A 9,763-nucleotide genomic window follows, 5' to 3' on the forward strand; every position below is an offset into this window, starting at 1 on the left:
ACTTTGCCCCTGATCTCTTTAAATGTGGCAGAACTCCTATGATTTATTTTAATAACTGTTTTACTGCATTTTGTCAATTGGAAGCATGTATGGGGGGAAATGTTATATGCAGATATACATCAGGAAATGGAATTTCAAGTGTAATTATGTTTTAGTTGCCAGCAATGTATCATTCTTTTATTACAGTTACAAATGCAGTATCAGACCCATGAGTTCACTTATTTTAAAAGTCTAAAAAAATCTTCAAAATCTAAAAAGGTCCATTTATTTTCTAATTCTAAAATACTTGGAGATGTTTTGCTTCCTGTTTACTAGTTGTCTGCTTATTAATCAGATATTTGTGTTTTATTAGCTTTCAGAATGTATTAATTAGATGGTTGACTTGCTCCAATTAGTAAGAATTGAATTTTTCTTCTTTGTACTTCTGTGCTTCCTTTCAAATTATCCCCCAGGATTATGCCTGGATTGAATTAATCAGTGAAAGAGTGAGCTACATTGATGGATTATTAATCAGCAGCTTAACCAGTTGTATTTTTGCTGCCTTCAAATGCTGGTACTGCTTGAATTCTGTAACATCACTCCAAACCTGGATGTGTGTTTATGCTACAAGTGTTTTTTAAAGAGTTAGAGTTTGCTGCCCTCGAGTGGTTGAAAAGATCATGGATGGATTTCTTCACACAGCTTGGATTAATAGTTTATCATTCAAAAGTCCAATTCTGTCAGGAGCTGGAAGCAGCAATGAGACGTAAATGCAGCACAAAGTCAATTTTCCAGTAAGGAAAAATATTAAGAGTAATTAAAATTTTATTGCTCCAATTCCATGTGGTGTTTCAACATACACAGGATGAGGGAGAGTGAAGGATCTCGATTCAGCCTTGCTAAGCTGGGGTCTTGAAAGATTACTAAAAAGTTGTCCTGGATTTTCTATTCTCCACTACTTCTTACAGTAAGAAACAGAAAGGCGAGGAAAGGAAAAAAATGAAGAATGGGCAGACAGCATGGCACTGGAAGCTGAATTAAAATTTATCAACCCTGCAGCTGTACAGTTTGATTGAATTTCAGGGGAACTACTTTTGCATTTCTTTTTAGAGCTTTCAGTGGCAAGGCACTGGTGGGATGCAGTGTCTGTGTTTGCATGCTGAATGGGTATTTTTACATGACCACTAATGATAACACTCAAATCCATCATACAGCTTTTCTTTAGGCTTCATCTTCATTTTTTTTCAACTGCAGTCATTTTAAGCCATTCCAAATAAACATAATTTTTACCACTTTAGGTCGTGCCAGTAATACTTGGTAACAGCAAAATTTTGCAGTTGCATAGTGGGAGTTTACCTTGTAATTCAGCCTATAATATGTGGAAAGGATATGAGTCCACTGTTGAAACCTTAAACAGGTCTCTGGGTACTTAAGATTCCAAAGTTCATGTTAGGAACACTCAGGATGTTATGCCATGGGGGTTGTAGAGTTGCAGTGGCAGGTGGAGGAGGCGCTCAAGTCCTGCTGGAGCTCCCTGGGCACCTTTAGTATCACTGAAGATGTTCAGGGTGAAGCTCCTGACTTGGGGACCTTTGAACAATGAAGGGTGGCATAATTGTGCCCTCCCTTCCTAGAACAGGCTTCTCTCTCAGTGTGGTTCAAGTAATGCAGACTGAGGCTGAAGTGAGGCTGGTCTCTAAATGTTGGAATATGTCTTTTGTTTTGAACCATGGATTGCATTAAATGCTCACCAGAATTGGGCAGCTGAGAGAGTCCTCATCAGTAATGGGAGCCAGAAAAGGTAAAGCTAAAGTGGCTTTATCCATATTCTCTGAGTTCAAACATTTAAAATCAAAGGAAGGAGATTTCCCGACAGGAATTGTGTATTCTTTGAGAAGAAGGTTACACTTTTTTTTGTACCTCTTGGAACCAAAAAGGATGAGCATTCCAGCAAAAGATTGAATCAGGAATTGTCTTTGTAATATTTCTGACTGTAGTAAGCTTTTTGCAATACCTTGTCTTTAAGCTCCATGTTTCTTGTTGCTGGAGGAACAAGGCTCCTTTTTGATGCATAAATACAATTTTTGAGGCTGTTCAATTTTCAGTCTGTGTTGGAGTGAAGCAAAGTCTTGTGGGGCATAGACACTAATAAACTGAACAGAAAACCATCAGACTTGGATTTTTAATATCACTGATCTCTCTTGATGAGATCAAAATCTTATCTGGTCAGCCTTCCAAAAACAAAGTGAGGTAGATAAATACCATACAAATGACCCTTTCAGAAACCTGGATTTTCCAGAAAATGCATACGGCTACTCCAGCCTAGAGAAAATAGATATTGTCCTTAGTTTTGAAAGAGACTGATGGCGACTTTCCTTAGTTACAGAGCCAGAGACTAAACTTGAGAGCATCATTAATTATGAGAGCATCATTAATTATGGGAGCATCTCTTATGTAGTATTAGTCTTCGGGGCAGATTTCTGGTTTTGTTTCTCTGCTTGTTCTCCTTTTGTGTTACACGTTTGTACCTCGCTGGAATTTTTATCCTGATAATTTCTCCTGATTTTCCCTTGACCCTCTAGAGGTCCTACCTGTCCTGTGCCATTTCTGTGTCCTAAAAAATACAGTTCTGCTTATTCAGAATGGATTTTTTAACTTATTCCACATCACCAAGCAATTACAATTTCTGTATCCAATCTCATATGATACAAATAGGTTTTGCCTTTCTACAAACTTCTGTTGATATTTCCAAGTTGTTAATTAAATAGTACAGATCAAAGTGTATTATATCCAAAGAGATGAGCACATAATTGTTTTGGCAAGTCCTCTTAGGATTGAAAGTTCCCAGAAACTTCGAAACTGTTAGCATAGTTGTCATTTATTAGCTGAAAATCTAAGATTATTGTACCACACAGAACATCTTTTATTTCAATGCAATACAAAGATATAGGTGTATTTATTCCAGGCTATACAGAGTTTGAAATTTGACTTGGCATTTAAGGAACTTTGCTTCCCCTCAAAAATAATCCTTTTAAAATACCTGGTCTTTGCGAAACAACATTAAATATTTAACTGTTCAAACCATTGACAAGAACATTAACCAACATGAGTCATGTTTTTAATTGCCCTCAAGATTTCTGTGTGCCCCTAGAGAAATTTTAGTTCAAATGTTTTTCCCAAAAGGAGTATCAGGGAACTGAAAATTTTAAGCTTCTGTATCACTGCAGCAACAAAATTGGCCAAGTTACACAGGCAGAAAAAACCCCAAGCACATTGATGGTGAAATGCCTGCTTAAGAGATCTCAAATTCTTCCCTTTCTTCTGCACTGTAAGATACCATATAAAGTGAAGTTTTTTGTTAATGGCTTACATGTAAAAAGCAACTTCACTGTCCAAAGTCTATTTCAGCATTCATACTCTTTCAGAATTCAGATTAAGCATTGCAAAAGCTTGTAAATCTCCCAAAATGCTGGCTAAAACTGTAGCATAAAAGATTTGCTTAGAAATAAATCCTTATTGTTTATGGCATTGAAAAAATAATTCTTTATCTTTGCATTAGGAAGTGAAAAAATAGCCTTTTATGCCTCTTTAGTTATAGGTTTAGATCTTTGACTTTATATGGAAAATTGTTTTCTGGTGTTTTGGTTTGGGGTTTTTTTGATTCTTATTGTAAGGTTTTTAAAAGGAAAAGGTTGAAAATATCAGCTGAGTGCATCTTTAGCCAAGCTGGATAATACTGAGATTCTGTCTTATGTGTGATAGAATGAGGAAACCCTTTTTAGTGAATTCTTATTTTTAACCTGGTTCACAAAGTGGGGATTCTAGGAAAATGTCACTCAATATCACAGTTGGATTCCACTTCTCACAGTTTTATTCTCATTTGTAAGACTGCAGTTTTAAAACTGGTGAATAGTTTTTTTAACCTGGTCACTTAACATGTAAAATCTGCAGGGGACAAAAATAATTCAATTACTAAAATTTGAGTGATAAAGACCTAATTTTTGAACTTTATGTAGTTGCCCTTATTAGTTTTATTCATAACACTTTAAACTGAGGCTGCAACAGGTATAACATTTCCACTGCTCAGGCTTCATTGTGCTTGTCTACCTAGAGTATGTTTCCAATTGCCTGTATAATTCTACAGTCACTTTTCTCTTGCAGTAGATTCTGTTGAAAAGTTATCAAAGTTTCACTGGATACAGTTTGCAAAAACTAATGGATTTGGAAATCTCCCCCTACTGTCAAATCCCTTCCTGCCTTCCCCCTCACCTCCCACCACACAGTCAAGATTTTATTTTAAAATCCATGTTGACAACATCATTCTGCTGGGAAAGATTCCAAGAAAGAAATACTCAACAGTTGCTTTCAAATCTTGCTTTGTAATGCTCACAAGAGGTAGGGAAATCTTAATCTGTTTATCAGCATACATCTCCAGAATCCTGTGAGTTGCTGTGTACAGAGAAGGATATTCCTGAAGAGACAAATGTAATACTGTCATTAGTCCTTGTTGTCTCTGTGTGACTTAGAGGTGTTTAAAAGGCTCACAGGGGTCTTTTGTTTGAACTTCAGACATGGGTTTGGTCCAGGGAGTGACCAGCAGTGATACCCATATTCCCTTACCCCTGAGAAACCCTATCCCTGTGAGAGAGGCTTTGGCTTGGAAATTCTGGTGGAGTTCAGGGGAAAAAGTGTCTTGGATAGCCACTCTGCAGATAACCAGGGGATGTGTAAAGCAGGATGATGCTGTTAATTTAAAACTCTAAATCTCCACCCTGGGTTGCAGGGTTTGTCAAGCAGACAAGGAACACTTCACTGTGCCCACTTGTTCCATTAATGTTTCAGCAGTACAGGGCTACAGGATGTCCTTTTGTTCCTGTTTTTCCCCTCCAGAAACTGAGTGAGGTCCTTTTACTCCTGTGCTTTATTGTGTCCAGGGTTTAATGTCAGTCATATGAACCTTTGAGCAGTGTGAATTGCTGCTTCTGACTAAACATTTGGACTCAGACTCAAAAAACAAGAGATGCCATTTACCAGGTGCAGGACACGGCAGTTGGGAAATTCAGATAGAGGAATCCAAGCACACAAGAGTTTCAGGGTGAAAAATATCTTGGGGCTTAATTAAAGGTTATTGAATACTGTGGCTTGACTGCAGCAGCCTTGATGCTTAGTGGAAAGAATAACCTTTAAATAAACGAATGAAAAACAATACCAGCACATACCCTCCACCTTACCTCCCCAGAAAAGAAAAAACAAACAAAACATTCCCTGAACAGCACCAAAAAAACTCTCCTCCCCTGACTTGCAAGATGTTTTTTTGGTTCTGCATAGCACAGCTAAAAAATTTACTGAAGAGCCCTTTTTGGCAAGTGATTTTAGAAAAGACAAAATCAGTGTGATGTAAAGGCTTTACTATAAGGTTTCTTTGAATATATTTCCAGAGGAATGCAAGTTTTATTTAGGCATGATTTTATAACAATTGTAAGAAAAACATGAATAGCAAAACTAAACCCAAAATACTTCAAATTGTGATTCTTACATAGATGAGGTAATATAAAGATATGACATACTGGTTACATCAGTAAAGTGCTAAAAAAATTATAAATACTCAAACATACAGCCTGAAATATATAAAAATGCAAATATATAAAAATGCAAAGATATCACTGAAGCATCTGTATTTATCAAAGTACAATAAAAAATAGCATTTGAAATATTCCTTAAAGATTCTTTCAAGGCCTGCTGGAGAGATGTTGAAAGGCAGAACTGATACAGAAAAAGTGTATTTACAGGCACTGGGATGGTCTTTTCAGTCAGTGCCCTACTTGTGATCCTGTCTGATTTTGCAGCACTGATTGGGTAATGATCAGCACCTTGTGGATAGAGATTCTGTTGAGCAATGTATTTTGCAGGAAGAAGAAATGGATTTGGTGGTGGTGCTTTTCTTCATGAATCACATCATGGGATACTCGTTACTGTCTCACTTTCCCCCCACCAGCCAGTGCAGCCAGACCAGAACGCTGTGCTAGGGACATAGTTCTGCTTCCACAACTGCAGTGTTGAGGCCTCTTTAAAATTACTACTTTTGCAAGGTTTTTAGTTACTCATTATGTACAGTCCATAAGCTTTTTCTCCCACCCTGACTCAGCCAGTTGTATCTGCCAGATACGGAAAGAACCTGATGAGTGGGAGAAAGGAGTTCATCCTGCTCATACAGGCTTGAGTAACAAGGAGGAAATACCTTCCACTATGAACACAGTTTTTATTTAAAGGGAATCATTATGAGAGATCAAGTTATTTAAATTATTGTTGCTTTATTTCACTCTTGGGTAGTTTTTAAGGTTGTGCATTTATTTTCTTTCAGAAAACTGAGAAGTGGGAGAGTGAGAAGTCTGAAGAAGACATGGAAGAATATATCTGGGAAAACAGTCGTTCTCAGAAAAATGCCTTGGACACACTGCTTCGAATAAAAGCTTCAGAAAATGTCAGTAATGTCACTAAGGAGGAGCTGCTGGCATCTGAAGTGGTTAAAAATTACAGAAACTCAGTCATTGCGCTTAAAAATGAAGGTGAAACAGAAAGTAACATGTCTCAGTACAAAGAATCTGTGAAGAAACTACTGAATATACAAGCGTGAGAAGGGCAGATCTGCAGGTACACCTGATCATTACAGAGATGTCCAACTACTGTGGTGGTGTTTCTAATGATATGGATGTATAATTATTCAGAACTTGAGCCAAAAGGTTGATGATGAGTTAAGTCCTGTCCATGAATCTTTTCCTTTGAATAAAGTATGTTTGGATTCATACTGGTAACTTGAATGTTTTATTCTGTGTTTTGTTAGCATGATCAGTTCAGTCCTCTGCTTAATCACATTCTGATTTCTCACACTTCTTTGGATATTTACCTAGAGCAAGAATGTCAAAACTAATTAAATTAGTTAATACTTTCATTAATTAAAAGTCTGAAAATTAGGAACTCTAAATGCTTTTCAAATGCCACTCAGATTTTTGCCTATGTGTAAAATGAGGATGATGTTGCCTAAGAGTCTGACTTGGAGAGGTGTTGAAGCACTCTGGACAGTTGAGGTTCTCAGTTATTGTGAGAGCAAACAAATATCCTATGTAAAAGCACCTGTCTTTAAAATAAGGGAGTAAAATAAGGTGGAAAATGAGATGTAGTGGGAAGGTGAACCAGCAGTTGTTGAGAAGATCCCAGAGTACCTGGGACAGGAAGAATGATGAGAGTTGGTGAGGTGAGTTTGTAACTAAATAGAAATGGACTGAGCCTTGTTACCCTCAGGCCTGCTGACTTCTCCCTTGAATGTACTCAGGCTTTTCAAGGAAAGACAAAAGTTTGTAGCATCCTATGTAGCACAGAGAAAGGATTATATGGATGTTTATCTTATATTTGATAATTTGTAATTGAAAGAAATTGATCTAAAACCTGTAATCACAATTTTATTGCCTTCTCACAATTAGGGAAAAAAACCCTACCAAACCTTGAAAGGACATAAATAAATCTTACTTTTATTCTACCTTCCTGGTAGTATAAAAGCAAGATTTTAATTTAGAGAGAAAGTCATTCTCCAGAAGGGGCAGAGGGAGTTAAGGATTCTGCATACCTATAAAAGAGCTGCCCATGCCAGCAGCTCGTTGAGCAGAAGCAGTGTAAGAAAAAAGACATTGAAAGCTGAGGGGAATTGATTCCTGCAGCATTCTGTGTGCTGGACTCACTCCCTGCTAGGATTTCTCACTGTGTGCTCTGTGTGTACATAGAGCCAAGGAGTGCATCTGTTCCCACTGCCAAAACACTGTCAGTTTAGGAAGGATTCTTCTTAGGTCAGGATTGTTTTCATATGGTGAGAGACTGAGTTTAATGCAGCATTTTAATTCCTATGAGAATTTGCCAGAGCTGTACTAAGACTGAAAATGTTTGTTCTGTAATCCAAATTTTGCACTGACTGACCTGGTTCTTTGGTAGTCCTTCCTTTTGGATGTGTATTAATGTAAAATTTTAGCTTAATATGGGGAAAGTTTCAGCTGTTATCAGGTTGCTCCTTTATCCAGGGACAATGAGGGTAATGTTTAAAATTCCCATTTGAAATGGGAACATCTGTATAATTCCAAATCTTCTCTGAACAGCCATGAAACCAAAACAACGGAGGAGATAAGTGCAGTTTGACTCAAGAGAATGGGGCCTGAAGTTGTGCCTGGCTCTGTTCCAGAGGCAGTGTGGTTCTAGTATGTGCACAGGAGAAATCTGTTTCCTTAATTAGCTTTGTCAGTGCCTGCACAAGGGCTGCCCTAGGAGCCAGCCTGGGGAGCCAGTGGTGTGTACAAGGCTGGCAGGAGTGAGGCCCTGAAATGTCTTAAGAAACCTCTAAGTTTGCTTTTCTCCACAAAGCTGTCCTTCTGTACTTGGGACATGTGAGCACCTGAGAAAATCTTCTGCAGCAGAGGACATCCCAGGACCTAAGCAGAACTCTGGAAGTCATGGCTGAAACAACAATTTGACCTTATCAATAATAATGTGTGGTACAAAAGAATGGCACAGCAAGGGAAACTGACTTTTTCATTAGCTTCACAGCTAATTGATGGAAAACTAAAATGCACAGGCTTCTCCATCTCTCTCTGAAGTGTTCAAACCTAACTTACCTACATCCTATGAATGTTTCAAGTAACACAAGCAGGATTTAAGGTGACTGTCTGCTGAGCACCAAGTGTCTCTCCCAAGAACAGGTGATGCCTACTGGCCAAGAGCAATGTTGGGATGGAACTCAAACTTACACTTGTGATTTTTACTGATGGTTTCTGTGTTACAGTACAGAACTTGTGTAATGCAGTGGGCAGGACAAAAGGCAGCTTGGATGCTATTTTGAGCTCTTGGATGTTCCTCTCTGCTTTTCTGCTTCTGCCTCTAAACTGCTTGTGTTTGAAGGTGACAGTATTTCTCTGTGACTGTGCAGAATACCTGGAACACTGGGATCTTAACCCCTGTGGGAGCCTTCCCAACCTCAAGGATATAAAATACAGCACATATTTTTAAGAAGTAAACTACACATCTCTATTTTACTGTATAATACTTTTGCATCATTCATCTCTCTGGAAGCCTGTGCTGAAGTTTAAAAACTGAAGAGTTAGAGATTAAGAGACTTACAGGTTAAAGCAGCTCTGCAACACAATAATAAACACATCTTTAGCATTTAGTAATGTGTCGTGTACATTACAATGTAAATGAGGTGTGCATCCCCCTGTGCACACCTGTGGGAACTTTCCTTTTATCCCCCATATAAACATTCCTGAGAGTGGACATTTTTTCCCCCTGTTTTCAGGCATAATGATGCTACAAGCACAGGGAAGGAATGAAGGGGCAGTTGCCTAAAAAGGGATGTGTTGTCTGCACAAATCATCTTGCTACCCATTTCTTGCTTTCCCTCATACCTAAAATGTATTTTTGGTGGTTTTTTTTTTGTGACTCTCTTATTCTGTAATGAAATAGCTCTGCTATTGTGCTTCATATAACCCTTTTTCTGCCAACTTTTTTTTCCTCTCTCTCTGTCAACAAACCAAGAAATCTCTTCAGAACACAATCTTGCTTTAATAATTCCCTGCTGTCCCAGAAGCATTTGCCTGTGGGACACATAGCATTTTTCATTTTGTCTCCTATATCTTTTTCTGGTAAGAACTGAGGTCCCAGTTGCATGATACGATATTGAGGGTAAGACTCAGTGGAGCATCAGGGTGCTCTGAAGGGCACTCTACAGTCACTAATCTGGAGATAGAAA

At 38.1% G+C, this 9,763-nt stretch overlaps 1 protein-coding gene across 2 annotated transcripts in view; it reads left to right on the forward strand.

Moving 5' to 3' along the window:
* Positions 1-6,791, forward strand: part of MRPS35 (mitochondrial ribosomal protein S35) — a 12,160-nt gene extending 5,369 nt beyond the window's left edge. For both annotated transcript variants that reach the window (XM_031057048.1, XM_005421042.2), the window contains one exon: positions 6,341-6,791. In XM_031057048.1, coding sequence (XP_030912908.1) covers positions 6,341-6,613 — 273 coding nt within the window. In that variant the 3' untranslated portion in view covers positions 6,614-6,791. The remainder of the gene's footprint in view (positions 1-6,340) is intronic.
* Positions 6,792-9,763: the final 2,972 nt, after the last annotated feature.

The sequence above is a fragment of the Geospiza fortis genome, unplaced genomic scaffold (assembly GCF_000277835.1).
Source record: "Geospiza fortis unplaced genomic scaffold, GeoFor_1.0 scaffold10, whole genome shotgun sequence".
In the NCBI taxonomy this organism is placed as follows: domain Eukaryota; kingdom Metazoa; phylum Chordata; class Aves; order Passeriformes; family Thraupidae; genus Geospiza; species Geospiza fortis.